We start from the raw sequence: 22,505 nt of genomic DNA, 5'->3' as shown, positions 1-22,505 counted from the left end.
GCCAGGCAACATAGTGCCGTACAAGTAGCGCGAAAAACAAACTTCAAAGTAGCGCTACAAGTTCAGCGGGAGTCGTGGATGACGAGCGGCAATAAACTTGCGAAAAGCAAGTCATGCTCAACTCCACCGGTGGAATCTGACAGCGTGGAAAAGTGTGAAAACATCCATGATCACCAACGGATTTCGAAGGGCTGGACTGCTGCATGATGGAGAGGAGGACACCACGGCCCTTCAGAGGGTGTTCGACTCTGACACTGACAACGAGGATTTGTTTGGTTTTGAAAGTGACAACGAAGGAAAGAAGCTGAGAGTGGATGACGAAGCGATCCTGAGCCTGTTCGTCTCCGACACTGGAGAAGAGGACTTTGGTGGTTTCAGTGCGCAGGAAGAAGAGAAAGATGGTGGTGAATGACTGACTTTTCTTCTTGTTAAAGCCGTGTCACTGCACCTGAGCCTAAAAGGTAGTCCGAATCTATTTTTCTGGTGTGCTGTAGGTTATTGTTATGTACTACATTTGTTACTCATTTATGAAGCACAGTACATGTTTCGTACTTGTAATTACCGCTACTTTTACATATACCTAAAAAGCTGTGCAAATATGTACCCATAACTTGTTTTTCAAAATATTAATAAAAGGGGTGTGTCTCCAAACAGCCATCTCTTTCCTGACAATTCCCTTTGTGCATATTCTCTTACATATGATAAGTCAACATTGAAACACCTGCGGCTTTTAGTCAGGTGCGGCTAATGTATGTACAAAACAGGATTTCCCCCTGATTTTAGCTTGTGCGGCTAATATTCAGGTGCGCTTTGTAGTCCGGGAAATACGGTAAGTTGGTGGTATGTAAGTGCTTATGAAGTGAAGATTTTGAGAGAACTGGCAAATCATAATTGTGAGAAATCACTGTTGAGGACTTCAGAGCATGATTTTAAAATTGCATAACAGGCCTGTGATAAAGCACAAGATTAAAAGGTAGTCTGTATTTTATTGTTCTTATTCTGCCATTGTTTTACTAAGTGTTTTATCCTATTGTAAAGTGTCCTTGGGTGACTTGAAAGGCGCTCATAAATAAAATTTATTATTATTATTAATTACAATAGTTTTATTTTTTTAATTCATGGATACCATGGTTACTTTAAAGGTTTTACAGGATGGAATCTGGAAACATTGGCCACTTCAGTCCTTGTGTCCACTAGGGGTCAGAGTGAACAGGCTAATAAACCGTCCAGCCACAGACTTTCAACATCAGTAACTGTAATAACTTATTTCTAACATTTGCACCCTTAATCTGTGAATACTGGTGTATTTATAATCCCCTCTAAACTACCCATCCATCATCAAGTATAAATAAAGGGTGGCTTGTAAAGCTGTGCCTTTACTACACTTAACCTTCCTCCCCAAAAAGCCCAAAGTGTACAGAACATTCATAACAGAAAGACGGAATGGTTTCATGATTTTATTGAACATAATGAAACGGTGGACAGGCTAATACACACATTACCTGCTGTAAATTTTACAGCCATCCATAGCTTTTCAACAGGTATCTCACCTATAAAGATGCAACAAAGGCCACCGGGAATGTGTCGACACAGATCTATCAGAGCAAGGCTTTGAATTCCCACAAACAGTAAATATTGAGAAGAACAAATAATGAGGAAAACACATTTTTGGTGGAGCAAAACATTTAAGGCAAGTATAGATTCTGCTTTGTCCTTTGATATCTACAAGGCACCTGCTTATTAAACTCGTTCATTATGAGCAACTTTATCATTTGGAAAGAAACGGAAAGATGATATACATACACATATTCAGTGAATACAGATTAGAAAGTTTTGATTAAAACTCAACGTTTGTCAAATAATCTATATAATAATAATAATAATAGCTTCTTTTAAACCAGCTTAAGAGTTTCACAACACAGGTCTAAGTTTCCTGTTAAGAGCTTACAGGAAATAAACCTGATCCAACCCCTAGCAACACAATGCTGACTAAACGCTCTACACATATTTGTTGAGTAAAGAAGCGTGATCTTTACTGTCATGATGTAGACTTCAAATATTTCTGACATTTTAAAATCCTTTAAAATTTGTTTTGTCCAAAAAAAAAAAAAAGAAAAAGAAAAAATCTCACTGCTGATATTCTCCATGTAGATGCTAATTTTAAATTAAAAATGTCAATTTAAATCAACTTAAGACTTCACTTTCCTGAAATATTTGGTGTCAGCATATTGTTAACAATAACGCAATTCAACTATGTACATATGTTCATTATCACTTAACATCTAATACCATCCACAGGCTGTATACAAAGGATAGATGCAGCCGTTGTATCATAGTCCCGTTGTGCAGACTCGAGCTGAGGGGGATAGCGGTCACCATATTGGGTTTTTATAACTGGATGTGACGAGTGAGGCGAGGATCCGACTGAAAATCCACAGGACACTCCACATTCAGTCACTTGTCAGTCACAAGGCCGGTCTGCTCTAAAGCGTTCCCTGCTTTATCGTCCTGTTTCACTCCAAATAAGAAGATAATTTACAAGATGAACTATATGCTATATTCATTAAGGCATAAAACTAGCAACTGAGATCATAAACTCATAAGGAAAATGTTTATTGAGGTTATAGAAAAGGGGGCATCTTCCCATAGACTTCTGTACAACGGGATGTCTTTTTGCAACCAACGAAGTCGTCCCCTGCAGGTCATTAGAAAGAAGGCACTTCTGCATTAGTTTCACTTTGCAGACCCTAAAGCTACATTTTTATACACAGTCTAAGATGTAATCGCTACCAAATAAAACATTAGGCAGATAAGCTAAAAATATACATACAACTTTCAAATGGGATCAGAAAGACACTCCAAAAAACCGAATCCTTCCAGTTTGTCTTTAGCACAAAATTCATGGATTGTCATCATTGTTACACGACAATATCGCAAAAAACAGTCCACCTATGGAAAATCATCTATTGTACATGGGATGGTTTTGAAGAACACGCATCTTCGTGTATGACATGACCTCAAAAATCTCAACGGGTTACATGTGGAAGGGACAGTGAGATTCCCAGTAAAGAAAGAAAGGAGATCACAGAATGAGCACGTGAGGTTTGCTATACTAGACTTCCCGGCCAGGACACCACAGTCAGCGTGACTTTATTCTTCTGTAGTTTGAGCATTGGGATGAGAGAGGAGTTGTTCATTCCCACAGTTGTAGCTCCGTTCACCGCCACTATCTCATCACCACACCTGAGAAAGCCACGGGACATTTTCGTTATCAGGGTCGGTGCCGAAAAGATGCAGGAGCGGATGATGTAACATGGGAGTCAAAATGTGGTTAACTTACTTGAGGCGTCCATCAAAGTGAGCCGGTGTTCCAGGCACAATGGTTTTGATGAAGAACGGCTGCTGCCCGTGGCTCTCCTCATAACCCCCAACGATGCTGAAGCCCCAGCTCTCGTTGTTGGTCTTCTGCAGGACGATGTCCCGGCACCAGTGCATGTGACTGAAGAAACGAGTCAGAGTCAGCTCTTTCACATAAAGCAAAAACAGCTCAAACAGCACTATGACCGTGATATAAATGATTATACTGAGTTGGCTTTACCTTGGTAATCCCAGCCAGCGAGTCCACAGCGGGGTCCAGTTGAGGGTGTCATCTCGTGAGTCTTCTGCAATGTCGAGTTCGTCATCGTTAGCCTCGGTGTCCTCCTCTGACTCCTCAGACAGAGTCTGAATGACACGAAGCACCACCTGGGACTGAGCTGTCTGAGCCTTCAGCACAGAAACGGCCTCATTGTAGGTCAGCTGAGTCAAATCAACACCGTTGATGCTCAGCAGAACATCACCTGAAGAAATACAGATGATGTTAACAAGGACAAGGCCAGTTCAGTTAAAATTATTGTTTCTGTGTTTAAAGTGATTTTTTTTAAAAACTCCAGATGTCAGTTCAACCACAGAAAAAGTGTGGGATGGATATAATATTTAAAGAGCAGCTCTTAAAGAAGTCAGAGTCAAGGCTCTATTTTAGGACATCCTCTCAGTTTTAATGGTCCTTTAGCAGCACACTGTATCCTGGAAAAGAGGCAGGAAAAAAAAGAAAATTGCCCTTTTCCTGTACTTTTGTAGTGGATTTTCAAACAGAGCTGTCATTTCCAAAATCTTTACACTTATTTATTAAAATACATTGTAATTTTGTTTTCGTTAAAGGCTTAATCGATTGAATTTATGTACAACTATCTCTACAAAAACTGGCTTACTAAATGATTAATCAGTGGACAGAAAAGATGTTCAATTTATTCTGTACAGTGTTGATGGCGTCGATGGTCTTGGAGGTCCAGGGACAGCCAAAAAGGATCCCACATGACTGTAATCATGCATGCCCGTTTATGATGTGTTTAAAAATAGTTTTTTATCCTTAAAGTTACTGTGTAGCCTGTACAGATGACCCAGAGTTTAGGTTTATTAATCAAATGTAATTGACTCTTGTAGTTCTCTTTCAAACATAAATTTAACAAGTCTTACTTTGCACTTTAGTTTATAACCTCTGTTTTGTGCACTGTGTATGTGTGTGTGCACGCACACAAGTGCAACAGCATGTAAGTGAGACTATGATTGCACTCTCCCCTTTATATATATATATATTTTCTTTTTAATTTCTTATTTTATGGAATGCTAAAGTGATTTGAGCCAAATGCCCCCCTGTCAAAGTTGGCCGCCTGTCCAGTTCATCACGATCACCGGCCCTAACCCTGGTTATACATGATAGAAAACTGGCATTTATTTGAAACCCAAAAGTGAAAAGATATCATCGTGACATTTTTTGGGATTTTTACATTTTCTGACATGTTACAGGCAAAAATGATTGAGGATATCTGAAGATGAATTAAATATTGAAATAATTTCTAGCCGTTGCCCTTGGCCAAGAGAGCGTTACAAAGACAAGAACACTCTTTTTATTCCTGTGGTTTGTACCTCTTTTGATGGTGCCATCTCGGTGCAAACAGCCTACAGGCTGCACACTTGTGATGTAAACCGGTAGACGGCTGCGACAATCCCTCCCTCCAGCGATCGTGATGCCGAGGGAAAGCCGAGGCTCCTTTTTCAGACTCACGGTCTTCTCCTGACTAGAAAATCCACCTGGAGGATCCTATGGAAACAATGAGACACATTAACACCAAGCAATAAGAAACATATTGACCATCTTCATTGTATCGGTTTTTAAATTCATGTCCTCTACCTCATGTTTTCTCCACAGGAGTTAACCTTTTTTTCGTTTGGCCTAACATGCCAGCTAATCACATTCTCTCCAGGATCACTGACTTAATGGATCCCCCTTACAAAACCACTTGTAGAAACAAATGTGAAACATCTGAGATGGAGCTGAGAGGTAAGGGCAGAGGGAACGTGTGAGGTTCAGCACTACGCTCTCGTACTGGAAAAGATGTGTGGAAAATGACAACTTCAACCAGTGTCCTTGTGGCTCTCTGGAGTCTGTAAACCATCAGAAGGGAAGGTGGGGGGTTCTTCCTCTCCACAGCAGGGAATCCCCCCCCCCTTCCCCCCAGCAAGACGAAAAGGCTCGACTCTGCAGGCGAAAGCTAACTGTTACCAGCTTTGATCCTCTGTCTCGCAAAGAAACGGCCAAAAAAAACAACAAGACAGTGGCCCCGTAGCGGCAGAGCGAGCAGCACCCGGGGCCTTTTGATCAGGCCAGAGGGAGGCCCCAAAGAAGGGCTTTTATCTCTGCTCACCATTGCAGGTGTCTGCTCTCACCTCTCAAACGGGGGGTTGCTGTTCTTTCCACTCACTGTGTATGGTACAACTGAGTGTGAGCGACACAGGAGTGAACGTCACAATTACGCCGTGTAAACATAAACATGCAAAGTTTGTAAGACACTGCTACCAACGTTGGGGTGTTAAAAGACAACAGCTGGAAACCACCTGGAAACATGGATATAAAATATATAATTAAAAAAAGACTTGGGAGGAAACTGTTTGTGTGTTACCTTCATGTAGGTGGACCGGCGCCTAAAGTACTGCGGCTCAGGCGTCCTCCTGGATGTTCTGCTGCTTCCTCCTTCCTCTTGAGCCTCCGCAGATCTCATCACCACAAAGTTCACACGCATCTCACTGGCCTGTTGGCACAAAGAATAAAAGCAAATGATTTTACACAAACAAATTTCATACAAAGCTCCTATTATGAATTCCTCTGCCAGGTGGTGTTTACATTGAGGGTTTTGCATGTCTGGTCCACTAACTATCACCTAGGATACATTTTCCATGCTGTGATTGATGGCCCTCCTGGGTGCCTTTGGTCTGTAGAAATTTTAAGATGTATTATGACTTGTAAAGACTTGCTGGGGACAGAGTCCATAATAAACATACTAACAGATGCTTCTTTCATGTCTGTACAAGTTGTAAACAACCTGTGTCCCAAAATGTTGTCAATCAGTTCAATGTTATTTCTTTATATAGCACCAAATCACAACAACATTTGCCTCAAGGCACTTTACATTGTAAGTTAAGGGCTGCACAATAATAATGTTGATGTCACTTTTTGAATAACTTTTGTGATGTGCAAGTCCTTTTTATTCTTTGTGTTTTTACTTACTTTAAACAGCATCTTAACTTTGTTTATTTAAGAAATAAGGGTGCAGTCTGTTATCTACCTGTATAATCTGGGCTGCACTTTCAGGTGTCCCATGCCTCAGGTCATGTCCATTGATGGCCAAAACTTTGTCATTGTTCCTCAGTTTTCCATCCTTAGCTGCCAAACCACCAGCCAGCAGGTCCAAGATAAAAACCCCACTCTCATCTGATTTGCGGATGAGTTTGATGCCGAGCGGCTCTGTGCGCTGGCTCTTCACTAGCGTCACCTGCAGGACTGTACCAGGGTTGTTACTGGAGGTAGCGTTGCTATGGGGACTGTGAGAGCCCGGGGAGCTGGTGGAAGTGGGTTGGTTTTGGTCTGAGCGTTGATCCCTTAATTTGAAACCTTTCTCCTGCATGACGGTGAGCCTGAGGAGGGAGGGCAGCTGCAGCACTGCGATGGCCCGAGTGTGGGGAACTGAAGCCAAGCTGATGTCATTCACCTGGAACACGACACCACAAAGAGGAGAAACAACACCGTCACTGATAAAGCAGCTGAGCGCAAACATTACCTGCCTTCACTGTGTACAGTTATTTGTCAAGCATAAAAGAGATCAACCTTTCTTGACAGTGGTGTAATTTGATGTGCTTGGAAATAAAGCTTTGTCATATCTGGCTTTAATGCTATTTAGCATGGTTGCCACAGCAAGATGAACATGCAGATTTTGGGTTGTTCTTGCTGTTAGGCAATAGTACTAACCACCGTGTCGCCCCGCAATACAACGCCCTGCATTAATACGATTTCTGTTTTCCAGAAAAGAGCTGACGCGACCTAATTCAATGATTCTGTACAGTTTTCTTTTCACAGGCGGTCCATTTGTGCTCATTGTGTTTCAGCTTCTTTAACACAATTTGGTTACTTTCATAAGTTTCTTTCGGCTGGACAGAAACACCAACTGGCATGGATGCAAAAATAATTGCTATTAAGCAGTACAATACATTTTAGGTTGGATTTTGAACTGTCAGTGAACAGCCTGTACTCATCTGCGTCGTACACACAACCCAACAAACCCTCAACATGAACGCAATAAAGAAAGTTATCATCCATTTCAATGAAGGAAGATGATTCTTCTCATCACGTCCTGCAGATGGAGTAAACTGGCGGCTGATCACTATATACTATTGTGAGGTAAATGAATTGAAAAGAGAGGGGGAGCCATGCAGGATGCCATATACAGACAGAGAAGCAGAAGGGCAATGGCATAAAATTCAAATAAATCATCTCCAGTAGAAAGAATTTTTTTTTCCTGTAGTCAGGAAGTTTTTCTCACTCAGTCTAGACCCAAGCCACTCAGTTGTTTCTTTTGGAAGATCCAAATCTCATATTAAGTCATTTAACTCTGAGTAAATAACTGCGAGTAATCTTCAAAGTCCTCATCACTAGAATGTTGTGCATCTGGAGACAAAACACCATCACACGCTCGTCTCTCATCAGCTGGAAAAAATGAGCGGTGGCATTTCATCTAAATGTGGTGCAGGTCTCATGGCTGATGGCAGGTTAGGGGAACTGATAAATGATGCAGTTTTTGAACTGTATCCAGAAATATTGACTAAACAGAAGCCACAAAGCCATTCTGTGGCTTCCTCCATGCCACTGAAAACATTAAAACCAGACTTATTTTGCCCTTGGTTGTCTAATTTCATACCAAAATAAGCAGAGCATGTTTTTTCCACAAAACCTGTTATGTTTTGTTGTTATTTGGCTGAAGTGAAGCATCCACAGATAGGAAAAACATCTGGATCATGTTTATAATTGCCATTTGTAAAAAAACCCAAAAAAACCCCAACAAATTAGTATTACTTTTGAAATCAGTGTTACATTTAATAATCATTATCTGCTCCACAGTTTAGCTTTTTTCTTCTTTCTTTTTTCACTTGCAGCAGGAATCCTCCCCTCCGTTTACATTGTTGTCATTAGGTTTGTTTAAACACAATCATGCATGCCACTTGAAAAGGGAGTGACTGGAGTCAGGTGGGGACGCCTAAGGGAGGCTCAGGCCTCTCATACTGTCACTACAAACTGTGGATTATTGCTGTAGTTTAAAGTTCATCAGCCCTCAGGGGCCCCCCCACTGGCCTGGGCGCCCAAGCAAGGTGCTGCTTGCCACCAGGCAAGGCAGGCAACTGCTTATCTGTCTGGAAATTCGAGCTTCCTCCCACAGTCCAAAAACCATGCATGTTAGATTAACTGGGTATTCTAATTAGGTGGGAGGTATAAACGTGAGTGTGAATGGTTGTCTGTTTCTCAGCGTTAGCCCTGAACTGGAGACGCTGAAGGAGAAGGATGGACATTACACTTTAGTTTTGTTGTCCTCTTAATAAAATAATCACGATTATCACAGCTACGTAAACATTAATTCCAAGTCTCTTCTGTTTGAAGTCTGCCTCACAAATCTAAGAACAGGCCTCAGCAAAAATCAGTCTGTTGTTTCAATCATCTTTTTAGGTTCACAAACAAAGGAAGCAATTGTTTCGCGTCCTGAAAGCGAGCTGTTCTCCGGTACGGTTTTTGTTTTCATTTCCAGGTCTGGGATTGCTTAGCTTTAGAGGAAAAGTTAAAATGTATTTCACAGAAAATTTATTTCAGAGCAATGTGAGGGTAGAAATCGGATGTGGAATATTCTTGTTATTGATATTCTGCACTCCCATTATTCTCTGCGGAAACCAAACGCAGTTCCTCCTTAATGTTTGAAGACTATTAAAGTGAAAGGCAGTGGGTTAGTCAGTTACACCAACAAAGTAAAGTTGCTCAAGCTAACATGACGCACTTGTGCCAGGTAATATTAACCATGCCTTGTTGCCATGGAGACAAAACTTGTTTATCTTGAATGTCTACTTTCCCACCCCCTCTAACGAGCAGTGTGTTTACAATACCATGAGAAGTAGTCATAAGGTGTTGTGTGCGAAACAATTTTGACCTCAACTGTCACGCTATGCCACGACACGAGATTTCTAAATCCCAACACTGAATAACAGCTGAATACGACTTAATCCCAGCTCTTCCCTCGTTTTTGTTTTCTCTCACCTCTAAAATATGGTCTCCTGGTGCCAGCCTGCCATCCCTAGCTGCTATTGAGTCCCGCACAATTTCTTGTATGACTATGTTTCCCAGCGGTGTGTCTTTCCCCCCCACGATCCGAAGGCCCAGCTCCTCTCCGGGTTCATCTCTGATCAGCTCCACGACAGTGGCCTCGGCCACCAAACTGGACCGCAGCGAGTTGTGGTCTGTAGGAGAGGGAAAAAGAAAAGCAACAGTAATAAACATGGCTGTATGTCCTGTTTACTCCCAGTTCTCTCCTCTTTTTCACTGGAATGAACCTTGCAAAATACCCAATGCAGGAACACCAGCAGAAAGAAGGAAACAAACAAATATAATCATACAAGTTTGAGCTGTTTGGAGTCCAGCTTGACTCTGATTAATTATGTTTTTGTTTTTTATCTTTGTAAACTGTTCTTATCTTCCAAATATGGTAACTCGCCCACAAGTTAAATTCTAACCCTACTTTACTGAGGTGTCACACTTCCATAGATCCAAAAACACAACAGAAAAGGCAAAGCTGGTTCAATTCAGTGGTGTAAAAATACAGCTATTCACACCAGCACTTTAAATTGTTTTTATTCCCTGCAGGATGTTTCAACACGGCATGCAAGTAAATTGTTAGCATAAACAAAACCTGCTCAAATCCCAGGCTTGGATCTAGAGCAGGGCGATATGACCAAAAACATTTATCACGATATACATTTGAAAATTTGCGATAACGATATAACTGACGATATAATTGACACTACACAAAATACTTTACAACTCCACAACTTTATTAGTGCAAAAAAAAAAAAAAATCAATGTATTTTCACTTAAACAAGCAGCTGTTTTTTATGTGGATTAAAGTTATATAAAAATTTAACAGTGCAAATGCAAAATCCTTGCTGACTGTTTAACCAAAAGGCATTTCCAGTGGAAATTGGCCGACATATCCTCAGCATAACCATGTATAATATCCACAAAACTTAAAAAGAGGTTATACACACACAATACGGTAATATTATGTTGAAGCACAGTACGTATCACTCCGCGAGGCTCCTGCCTACGACAGCCATTATGCTCCGACAGCCCATCAAGCGGTGCGGCTTCGTAGCTTAGCAAAGTCGTACTAAAACATTTGACAGATTTTCCAGCGCCGTGTACATAAAATCGTTTCGAGGTCAGTAAACACAACCAGAATTCATACATAAGGCACACGGGATTATAAGGGGCTCTGTCGATTTTCAGAAAAATCAAAGGATTGATTTTAAGTGTGCCGTATTTTCCAAAAAACACGACAATAACGACGGCCCGCAAGCATGCGCTACCAAAAATAGTGCTTTGTTGTGTATCTGACGGACGAAAGCTAAACCAGTTCCACACCACTGAAGCTGCAGCATTTTTACAAACCAATTCTGGTTCATCCGTTTCATTTAACAATCCGCCTTCGCCCTTCTCATTCTCCGTCGCCGCCATGCTTTTTCCGCCATGTGCGTATGAAAACAAAGGCACTGCGCATGCGCCACTTGAAAAGTGATATTTTCGCGATATTTCATTTTCTTATCGTTGCCCGACATTATACCGGTATTACCGTGAACGGTATAATACGGCCCAGCCCTACTTGGATCATCAAATGGGACACTGCCATTAGGACAGAGGATGAGGGGAGGAAAAGAAGCTATAAAAGGAGCATGAATTGTGCTGACCATTTAATAATATTTTCATTGTCATCGTGATATAAACCTACTAAACAAGTCTCCTAAGGCTGTCTGAAAGGCAGTGAATAGGAAAAGTAATTCATATTAAAACACATGAATACCTTCACACTCAACATGCAAATATTTGACAATGTTCAATAAAAACTTTTTCTTAAAAAAATAATAAATTCTTTATTCAGTAAACATAAGGTATTTAGCGCTTGGTCGCAGTGCCAGCAGCGTGCCTTTTAAAACCACAGAAATTGGAAGCTTAGTGCATATTTATTTCATAGACCCAGTATACAAACATTTTCATTGACTGAAACTACAGAAGAAAATAGTAGACGCAATCTAAACAGTGACGAGTGACTCCAGAAACTATTTGGAAGCAAAAACAGGCCCTTCAACACATTAATGGTCTGTGACTATGTGAGGGTCTGTTCGAGTCTTTGTAAAGGTCAGTTGTCCCACAAAACACTACAGCGCAATGCATCAACGACACATGCATTCTTCAGGTGAATACGGGGCATAACGGCTACTCGTCCATGGTGTCTGTAGCTTTCCACATTCTCTTACTTATTCACTTTCTATTTCACCTCGCATAAAGTTAGCTCAGATACACTGATAGCTTGTTTACACATTTCAAGATGCCTCTTACCCCATCACCTCTTTTCTAGCGATGTCACAAGCTCTCAGTAAACGCCCTATTAAGCACAACTAAGTTACAGGGGATTTATACTTAAATCTACCCTGGACCTGACGTGCACCTCCATGTCAGTAGATTGTGATTGCCCTGCTCAGTACTCCAGATACCTCCTGTGTATGTCTGGCAACTTTGGTGAGAATGATATTAATCATTGCTTCAGTTTCTGAATTTGCAGATGTGTGCAAATTCTCAGAGGGAGAATGCTGCAACTATCAGAATGGTTGAAGGCAGTGGAAAAACATTATATGTCCATATATGGTACATTATATGGACCATATAATGTACCACAAGTATTAATGTTGGTGTTGGCCAGTTGTTTAGGTTAAACATTACATATAAAGGATCAATGTTGTAATCAACTGTTAGTTGACTTATACTTTAAAACAACTCTACAGAAATAGAATCCAAACTTTAAATGATCTTCCTGTTGCTGCAAAATTCACAGAAAACCCAAAGCGTGAAGAGCAGGCTGTAGGAGCATTTTTTGTTATGTTTGTGTTCAGATAAGCTGAGCATATCTTGCGCTCATCTTTTTTCCTGAATGCAGAGACAGATATGATCGTCTCCTTTAACTCCCAGCAAGACATTTTGGTGAGAAAAACACCGTCTTCACCAACATTTTAGAAATGTCTATTTTCCCATAGATACTTACATGGAATAACACACTATGACATAAACCAGTAAATCTGTGTCGTTTGTGTTTCCGGGATGCGCTGAAGAGTATCGTGAAAAGGAAACAGAGTGACGCAGAGTGGACCTCAGTTTGTGATTATAACAGTGAGATAGCGCAAACTCTGCTGCACTGCACAGCCTCGCTCTTCCGTGGAAATGGCCTGTGCATACACACAGACCATACAAGTACTTACATGCTTACTCCTCAGCAATACTACCAATGTATTTGCTCCCATTCAGTTAGAAAGCTATGAATTTTACTAGCGGCAAAGATGGTGAAACCTGGATTATTCAACATGATGAAGTTTTCATGCTTGGGGGGGGGGGCAGCATTACTAAACATATCTAACATCATTCTAGATTTATGAGTCTGCTGAGATTTTAACAGAGATCTTTCAAAAATCAAATGACAGATTATAGTTGCACAAATATAAACTTCACTGTGGACACCTGGTACCAGTTGCTTGGCAACTGTGTTTTACTGAACTTTGGTCGGTGATGCCGGCTTGCAAGTTGCTTTCAGGGTTTTTCCCACCCATGATGCAACTGTCTGGTTAAACTGTGTGTTAGCTGGTAGATGTTCCTACAGCCAGGCTGATGATTCACCTGAGACAGACAGAATCAAACCCTTAAAGGCTAAAAGCAGCAAATCGCGTGTGTGCCCTGACAATCACCCTACCAACTGGAAATATTCCTGTTAAGCCTAGAAGCTTCTATAAAGATTATTTGGTACTGTTCTAACGCACACCCTGAGAAATTGCGGGTTTTAAAATAATAAAATAACTCCATACCTTCCTCACCTTCCTCATAGGCAGGATTAATGAGCCCAGGCTCGGGCTGATCCCGGGTTGAATTTCGAGACAGTGTTGCTGAGTGTTTCGCATCTCCAGACCCTTCTCCGTCACCCTTACGTCCCTTTAATTCATTCCATGAGGGCCTCTTCCTCTTCTCTGCTTCCTCTCTGAGTCTTCTAAAAACAGGACATCTGAGGATTGACAGAAGCATGAAGAACATTAAAGTGGGTGAATTAGTGATGTTAAAAGGAGTTTAAAGAGGATCTTTTATTACAATTTGGAGCTACAGCTTTATATTCTTTTACTAGAGTATCTTTCCAAACAATTCTCATTTCCCTTATGCTGTGCAGCCCATCAGTCCATCCACTGTCTGAAACAAGCTGCTTTTACTTCCATCCCTTCCCTTTAAAAAACAACTTTCCTCTAATTAGCTGCTCATCAGAAACAACGTTTGAAGAGCAGTTAGGTGATGAAGCTGTGTTCAAGACCAGTGCTGTTGAGATGACAACACCAAGGAAATCCCCTCCCATTGACATCATACAGATCTGACAGAAAAGAAAAAAAACCGAGCATTACAGCTGTCGGAGTTTTTGGCTCAAAGGAATTAATTCTACATATGATTACATCATTTGAACTTTGGCCACATTTAATAGGAGATCCCACCTTTGTAGCTGTATTCATATATAAGTGAAGATAATGAAAAATATTATAGATACATGTACAGGAACGGCTGAAAATGAACTCAGGGAACAAAATTCAATGTTAACTGGGTTTTGTGAGAGCAAAGAGACCAGAGGAGAAGCACTATGCAGATTTCTCTGCATTGCAGAGTGTCTGTTGAGACAGGCTGAATCTGATTAAGCCTGTGCTGGAACCGGTGCCTGGTCTTCATGCCTGAACTTTGCCTCCTCACTGTTTACACAGAGAAGCTGCAGCAAGCTAATTTTCCTCCCACAACTGACTGCGTCATAGCGGCCACTGGATGATAAGCACCACACTCTCCATGTGAAAACAAGAAGAGTGACCTGTGCCTCGTATTGAACACAATAACTACACAGCTGTGGGTTCACAGACGAACTATGCTACCAGCAGTAGCTGGTAGAGTTTCAAAGAGGACACAGCTACAGTGGCCCTGAAAGGTCAAACGGACTGCGAGTTAAGAAAACACCAACAAACGGAAAAGCATACAAAACATGACTAAAATAGAAAAAAGAATGGATATAGAAAAAAAAAAACACATGACAAGAAGTAGAAAAACATAAAATCTCACAAAATACAACAGGAGTGTTTATGTGACACAATAACATGATGGACCAGGTGCAAATGTAACAGAAACCAAAACACGCAAAGGTTTGCACTTCTGGCGTTTGAGGATTCATCTGTGTTGCGAGAGAGAAAAAGATGCAGGTGATATGCAGTTTAAACACATGATTCATATAATACTGTAGATACGTGTTTGTTATTAGCCTGTTAGCTTGTCACTTTTTATTTTTAAATGGCTTTTGCTGCATCTTTTCTATTTCTGTTGCATTTTATTCAACTTCCATTGTGTTTTGTGTGTTTTCTTAAGCTTGAGCACATTTGACCTCTCAAGGCCACCGTACAAAAACACAGCTATAGACGTTATGTTTTTCTTTTCTTTTTTTTCCCGGCAAAGTAATCAGAATTTTCTCACAAAACCCTGCAGATCTTGTGTTTATCTAAGTTTTTCTTCTTGTTGTCGTTTCGACGAGAATGGTAAGCTACAATACTCGTGCCTGTAAGCCAAATATGAGGCTATAAATAACAGTTATCTTAATCGACAAACTGGAAAAAGGGAACAAATTTAGGTGGCTCTTTCCAAAGCTTAAAAAAAAAAAGAAAGAAACTGCCTTCCAGCACTTAGTCATCTTACTAATTAACAAGCCTGCAATAAATCTTTAATCTGTCACATGAATCCCCCTGTAAATCTGTGATATGGCCACTTTACACATCAACTGTCAGATTAACAAACAGTTTCCGCAGTTCTGCAAGGTGGACAGGCTAGATGTCGTCAAGCTAGGCTAAACTAAACGAAAGCCAGCTGTAGCTTCAGATTGAGTAAACAGCCATTCAACACTTGTCTTAACTCTTACCTAAAAAGCAAGAAAGCAAATGTTTCTGAAAAAGTGCAACAGTTCTTGTGACAACCACATGGCCGATGAGTTAGGTCGCTGGTAGTTTACACAAGAAGGCATCAGAGATGAACATGAATATAACATAGGACACATTACATAAACACCATCATAAACTACAACCTTTGTCTGAAGCAGGCAGATGGTTCAAAATGAAGGAAAACTAGGTAAAACTATTGCACTGCGTATAATGTCGTCATAAGATACTCATAATAGCTTTAGAGTTTCATGTGTGTTAGAACTGTGAAGGTCAAACAGTATCCACAGTCAGCATCCCACTGAGTCTTACCTGTTGTGCAGGTGAGGCTGCAATTCACAGCGCTGCATCGTCTGCTGGCACTCCGCACAGTGTGGGCACATAACGGTCAACTTGTCCAGCAGGTTCCTGACCAGCAGGCTGGAGGGACGGCACTGATGTAACTGCAGCCGCTGGCGGTCCACAGGGCAGAAGTCCTGCTCCTTCAAAAAGCTGCTCAAACAATGAAAGCAGTAAGTGTGGCCGCACGGTGTGTCCATTGGCTTCAGTAAAGGCTGCAGACAAATGTGGCAAACCAGTTCATCGTCCACCTCATCCTGGTACTCGTACAAGTGGGAGTCCTGGCTGTCGTGCTGCTGGCCGCACTCCTTACAGACGCGTGCCCACGACAGGCCCACAGTGCTGCTGCCGCTAACTTTGGTTTCTATTGTAGCCATTATCTGAGAGAGCTCAGTCCAGTTTTCTGTGTCTGGAAAGGATCAGCGCGCTCTTATCTCCTCACAAACTCTTTTAGTATATTTCATAAGTCTACGTTTGCATTCCCACAGCCAAATCCACTCCAGCAGTGAAACAGTTTATCCAGAGTCGAAAATGTTATCTCCACATCTTCATGTTGATTCTCTGTTGAGAGAGAAACACAGTTAAGTGTACAGCAGACCATTCCTACTTAAACTGGGCAGCTACACAGGAAATGACAAATCCACAAAGCTGCAGCAATATGGCAGAAAGCTACAGCTGCTTCCTCTCAGCAAGTTTCCTGAGGGACAAAAGGAATTCTCATCTCAGCTAAAAGTCACAGTGCTTCTCACTGAAAGCGCTGAACTCTGTGAAATGAGCCAGAAGAAAACAGACTAAAGTCAACCTTCTGTTAATGGGAAGGAACAAAGGCAAAGCACGCACGGGAGTAAGAATTCTGAATGAACTGGGCAGAAACGCAATCCCCTTCACTAATGACCCCTTGCACCCAAACGGCAGTGGTCTCTATCCCTTTGTGCAGGTCGTAATCTCCTTTTAATTCCCTCTCATAAGAAGAGCACTGATTAGAGAGAAACTGGAGAACTTTTAGACAACCTCTCCAAATAAGAACAAATGAAGAAACATCACAAATTACACCAAATGTACTGAGGTGGATATTGTGAAATCTCCCACCGAGGACACATCATCCATCAAAACAGTTTGTTTGCGGATGGAAATAATCAGTGATTATTTATTAACTGCTTTATTAACTTGATTAGCAAAATAGCTTGATGTACTTTCAGAATACTTTGGACTGTCAGAAAGGCTAGGAAATCCACAAATACCATCAAATACCATCATAAGACACATGGCTTTATCTTACTGATGCAAATCAACTAAAGACAAATGTTCTGTTGCACATAAGAACATGACAAAATGAGCCATCACAATAAAGTCCCTATGTTCAGGTCCCCTGTCTTTGTGATCGCAGCGCTGATTTCAGACACAAAAAGACTGCTTTATCTTCGGTGTTATTGAAGCGACTCACCCGAGAGGATATCTTTGCTGTCAAGCGCCCAGTAGCCACTGCACGCAAAGGAGAGACTCTAGCAGTTGCCTGAAGCCTGAATGAAACCAGAACCCTGCCTCCTCACCAGCAGACCGTCAGAATAATGACTGTGTGTGTGTGAAAGAGAGAGAGAGACTACGTGTGTGTGTGTGTGTGTGTGTGTGTGTGTGTGTGTGTGTGTGTGTGTGTGTGTGTGTGTGTGTATGTGCATCAGTGTGGATGTGTATGAGCTCCAATTGCACCGGTGTGAGGAATGCAGAGGGGAATTGAATATAACTAGGCACCATGAGAGGAAAGGAGAAATGGTTGTTCTGCCTCCATCATCAGTGCCTCGGTGTGTGTGTGTGTGTGTGTGAGTGTGTGTATGTGAGTACGTGCGTAGGTTTGGGGGTTGGTGGCTCAGACTGCTGATGTTGCACTACCACAGGTAAAGTACTCTCAGTAGCTGAATGAATGACTGCAAACACAAAAGCCTGGTTATAAATATGTGCAAACATCTCTCCATATACATGTACACAGGCATTCTCCCTACTCTTTCTTCACTTTGTACAGCCGATACCCATTCCTGTTACGAATCGGGGTCAAGGATACTGTAGCACAGAGACACACAGAGTAAAAACCAGGCTACGCTCCATTTACCTTGAAAACACATCACTCGGTGGATGACGGTAAAGTAAAATCCACCATCTGAATTAATGAAGAGGTAACAATTCAGCCAGGCTTTACATTAAAGGTGCATTTGATTTGTGCTACAGTGACATGCACTAGCTAGTCTTAGAGAGCTTCCGAAAGGTTTTGTATTCCAACACGCCCTCATTAAACATGGCTTCATAGGAGGATAAATAGCATCCTGAAAAATGATGGTAATCTCAGAATCGCTGGCTGTAACGCTATTAGCCTTTTAACCATGTTCCTTTAAAAAAAACAAAAAAAACATGACCTCGATCAAAGTACTCATCTTTCTTGGGAATTCCCACGTGAAATGGAGAGTTTTCAAAAAGTTACAGCATAATGTGGTCAAGTAACAACCTCCAGGGCTGAAAAATGAAGCCAAAGTAAGAAAGCGCTACAAACTGCAGGCACTGCTTTTGTTTCAAAGCGTGTTAATCTCTTTAAAATGTCCAATGTCAAAGCAGAAAAAAACCACTTTAAAACTATGCAGAAAAAAAGGTTTTTTGTCTCTATAGGTCATTCTACGCTTCATAACAGGTAAAGATGAATATTTCATAGCTGATCCATTTAAATTGTGTTATTAAGTTTGTATTAAGTATTAGAGGTGTGGAAATGATAAAGTGTCTACTTTAAAACAAAATTAAAGCCCACGCTTATGAAACCAGCGGTTTTGAAATAGATATGGTGAAATATGTTAAGAGGCAACCAAAGAGGAAAGGCTACACCAGGGAACACCTTATCCAAATCAAATGCCTTGTAGTCATGTGACAGCGTAAGCTTTTGAAGGAAGTGTCTGTGGCCCTACAGAGTACTTTGGTCTCTTTTAGAGGATTACCTGAGGTGGCGTTTCTTCAAAGCCGGGCCCAATCCCATGCCTTGATAGCTGATATGAGTGAATCACATGTGCTGCCACACCCTCGGTGAACACAGGTGAGGCCATGTTAGACAGTAATTTCTCAGGTCCATGAGACAGGAGGTGTGCCATGTCTGCCTCTACCTTCCATTAATGTCTGGCATTAAATGACAATACCGCACTTAGAATGGAAAATTAATGGAATTAGTTACCCAGACATGAATAACTCTTAATCATCAGGCGAGCATTTCTCAGAGATTAAACCACATTTTTGCTTATGACTTGAATATGTTCTGAAGCCTGTAATTCCTTAAGAAAATTACACTGCCTTGTTTTTCCTCAGTCCAGATGATGAATCGTTCCAGTGGTCAAGGTAACGTGAGATAAGCAGGATGCCAGGAGACTAGGGAGAAATGTCTTATCATCCATGGTGGAAGTCTGACTGATTACTCTGTGTGTATGTTTTACTCCCTGTTTGTAACTCTTAGCTTTCAGTAACTTTATTATCTATAATAAAGATTACTTTTTGATTGCAAGGACTATTTTTTCTCTTGAGCGTCTTGAACTGAAATTGAATCTAATCTTTATAATCAAAGTTCAACGCCACGTGTTTTGAGCAGTCTCTGAGAAATCTTATGTAACTGCTATAGCAACAGGATGCAAAGTCCTCTGTTTTAAATACAATCACCAGTATTTGCATTGCATATCTACTGTGTGTGGACAAAATCAATAATCATTTCCAACAACACAATAAAACCATAATTTGTCAAAAATGCCTTCCCCCAGTTTAGCTTCTCTTTGGCTCAAATATACATACAAGTAAAGCTTCTTAAAGCAGACTCGTGCACAGTGTGGTGTGGAGCCAGTCTCATAACCACAAATCATGCACAGAGGTCAAGCTTGTTTGCACAAGGCATACAAGCCTCCCAGTGTACATCAGCCAAGCAAACACCACATATGTATGTAATTTCATTATGTTATTACAGAGAGAAAACTGGGGCTGTAATTCATGAACAAAATCCCCACGAAAAAATCCTCAGCAGAGGATTACTTTGTCAACAGTTTCTTTCTTTTTTTTAAATTTCTAATAGTTCAGCATTAAAAAAATTGCATCCTCTGCTCTGGATTCATTTACAGCAGGAGTGACACAAATATAAGATTCCTGTGTATTTGATTCAAGACGTATAGTTATTTAACTGAAACAGGTTAACTTAATCCAACTGTGAACAAAAGAACAAAAGCAGTTTCAAGCCATTACAATAACAACACCACTACATACAATTACACTATAACAGTATAAATTTAATACCAATAGCACAAACAAAAAAAAACAGGCCCACTGAGGCATTTTGTCCATTTGTAAACTAAAAATAATGAGTTTACTCCAGAGGCAACCTAGCAAGAAAAGATAAATCAACGCATATCAACTCTAGCAAACCTCCATCGAGATCTGGCAAACACACAGTCAGTGTTAAATACCAGAGCTGTGTGGTAATCAACCAACACCTGCGGCAAGGTCTTTAACCCTTAGAGAGTGTTGCAACCAATACACAAAAGACCCACGCACACATAGTGAAGTTTTTATGTTTGTGCCACTTTTGCAGCTTGTAAGTGGTGAAAGAGGTTCTTAAGCATAATGGCTTCTTTAGAGTACATTTATTCTAATATGTGGTGATAATATAAGTCATATACGGTATTAGTTTTCTGGGTAAGTAGACATGTTTTGATCACATGCCACAAAAAACAAGTAGTCTTCACTGCACTGATGTGGAACATCTGGAGTTCTTTGTGGTTTTAGTTTAGGAACGACTGATCCTATTGAGGGCTAAAGGCCACCGTTGGGGAGTGTCTTTGGTTTACATCAAACAGAGTTAAGGTCGATTGTATTTTTCAAAACATCAGGATGAATCAAGGTTTCTCAGCAGAACATCACATTTAAGTAAATGCTAACTAACAGACCCGGTCAGTGGATTTAATACTGTGGCTCATCTTTATTATTTCCTCTCTGAAATTTACATTTCATAGAAATAATAAGGAAAGCAGGCTAAAAACTTCAAACCCCTTCAGATTGAATAAATAACCATTTTCTCTGCATAGTTAAAAATTTCGCACATGAAAAAACACAGATACTCGGTGACAGCAACAGGGGCATCTGCGATCATTTTCCACTCTGCCTGCCTGGATGTGCGTGCTGTCACTGCCACCATAAATAACTCACTGTCCCTCCATTGACAACCGACGGCTGTTGCTGAGCTCCTAATCACAACACCACCTTGACAGATCCAAATGACAGAGGGGGCAATAAAAGCAGCTCTTCATAGGTATCGGCCAGGATACTGGTTAATGAGGCAGGTAAAGTGAGAGCATGAAGACATTGCTTCACCTTCAGCTACACCGTGTGTGCCCCGCGGAGAAAGCGCTAACTGCTACACACCTTGAGCGACTTACTTTTCCGTGAAAGCGCGAATTTTGCGCTCTAAGACTCGTTTACGCGAACAGAGTGCTCACATGAAGCGTAAAAGAAAGAATACAACGGCTACTAATGATATTTGTACACAGAAACGAAGAGAATTTGCCAAAGTCGAAGCCGAAACTCGTCTTACCTGTGTGAAGGTTGTTTTCCGGAAGCAGAAGCAAACGTGTCGCAAGCTAGAACAGCGAGGTCTTTGTGAAGTCGGACAGCAGCGAAATGAAAACGGCACAAAGTCTGGCCAGTGTCTCCCCCGAGCTGGTTTTCATTAACTACTTTTTTCTTTTCTTTCTTTCTTTTTACCACATAGCAGCCGTTGACCTGTCCCAGGTGCAGCTGAACCTGCAGGCGAAGACTGGGCGTCTTTCCCAGTTTCGAGCAAACACACTGAACCAAAAAGAGGTTGAGCACCGGAGGGAAGTCCATGCAGGTGTACACAGTACCGTCCCCCTTTTCCAAGGCAGTAGGTTTTACATAACAGCCCGCTCTTTCCAGGCAGACAAAACACTCTTTCAAAGCAGTAACTCTCCCCAAAGCATTATATTTTGCTTTGATATCTAACTCTATATATCCATCTATGACAAAATGGAAAAAACACTCCCATTATTTTAAAAAGAGACGCATATTCATGCCTTTTTTTTAAATTTTATTTTCATTTTTTTTAATGATACACAAAGTATGCAAGTAATTAATTTTTTCACTTTTTCAAAGTGCCTTCATCTCAGTTATTGTGAGTTTTGTACAGTGCAACATTCAGTTTTAGATGTGTGAGGTCACAGATGCTAAAACAAAAAACACCAACAGCCAGCCTGTTTACATATAAACTGGTGTGCTGGTAATAAAAACCCACTGTCTGGTTTCTGAATATTCTCTGATGATAAAGAAAATAAAGGCTATATGGTGAGATAGCATGTAGCAGAAATGGATATTCATTTAGAAATATGCAATTCTGTACATATGGAAAGTGTGTTTAGTGTATATTATATCCATTTGTAAATGGCAGCAATAACTCTTGTGCAGTTTTTTGGCCTTTTTTTATTTAT

At 40.9% G+C, this 22,505-nt stretch overlaps 1 protein-coding gene across 3 annotated transcripts; it reads right to left on the bottom strand.

The window, feature by feature from the left end:
* Nucleotides 1-1,450: 1,450 nt before the first annotated feature.
* Nucleotides 1,451-21,838, bottom strand: lnx2b (ligand of numb-protein X 2b). 3 transcript variants are annotated; one of them, XM_085427324.1, is made up of 10 exons: nt 21,596-21,838; nt 15,976-16,563; nt 13,540-13,724; nt 9,668-9,867; nt 6,663-7,085; nt 6,000-6,128; nt 4,966-5,140; nt 3,599-3,839; nt 3,341-3,499; nt 1,451-3,243 (listed from the first exon to the last, which is right to left on the bottom strand). In XM_085427324.1, exons 2-10 carry the CDS (start codon nt 16,377-16,379, stop codon nt 3,108-3,110), a joined length of 2,052 nt encoding a protein of 683 aa, XP_085283450.1. In that variant the 5' UTR covers nt 16,380-16,563; nt 21,596-21,838; the 3' UTR covers nt 1,451-3,107. The 3 variants fall into 3 exon arrangements, with proteins under 3 accessions (XP_085283450.1, XP_085283437.1, XP_085283446.1); XM_085427311.1 differs by having other exon boundaries at nt 13,531-13,724; nt 21,596-21,837; XM_085427320.1 differs by lacking the exon at nt 21,596-21,838 and adding an exon at nt 17,447-17,593 and having other exon boundaries at nt 13,531-13,724.
* Nucleotides 21,839-22,505: the final 667 nt, after the last annotated feature.

This window comes from Rhamphochromis longiceps, linkage group LG2 (genome assembly GCF_057381845.1).
Source record: "Rhamphochromis longiceps isolate RC_006_pf linkage group LG2, R_longiceps_female_GT1.1, whole genome shotgun sequence".
Classification (NCBI taxonomy): Eukaryota; Metazoa; Chordata; class Actinopteri; order Cichliformes; family Cichlidae; genus Rhamphochromis; species Rhamphochromis longiceps.
Note: the sequence above shows the minus strand (reverse complement) of the source record. Positions and strands in the feature narration are given on the sequence as shown.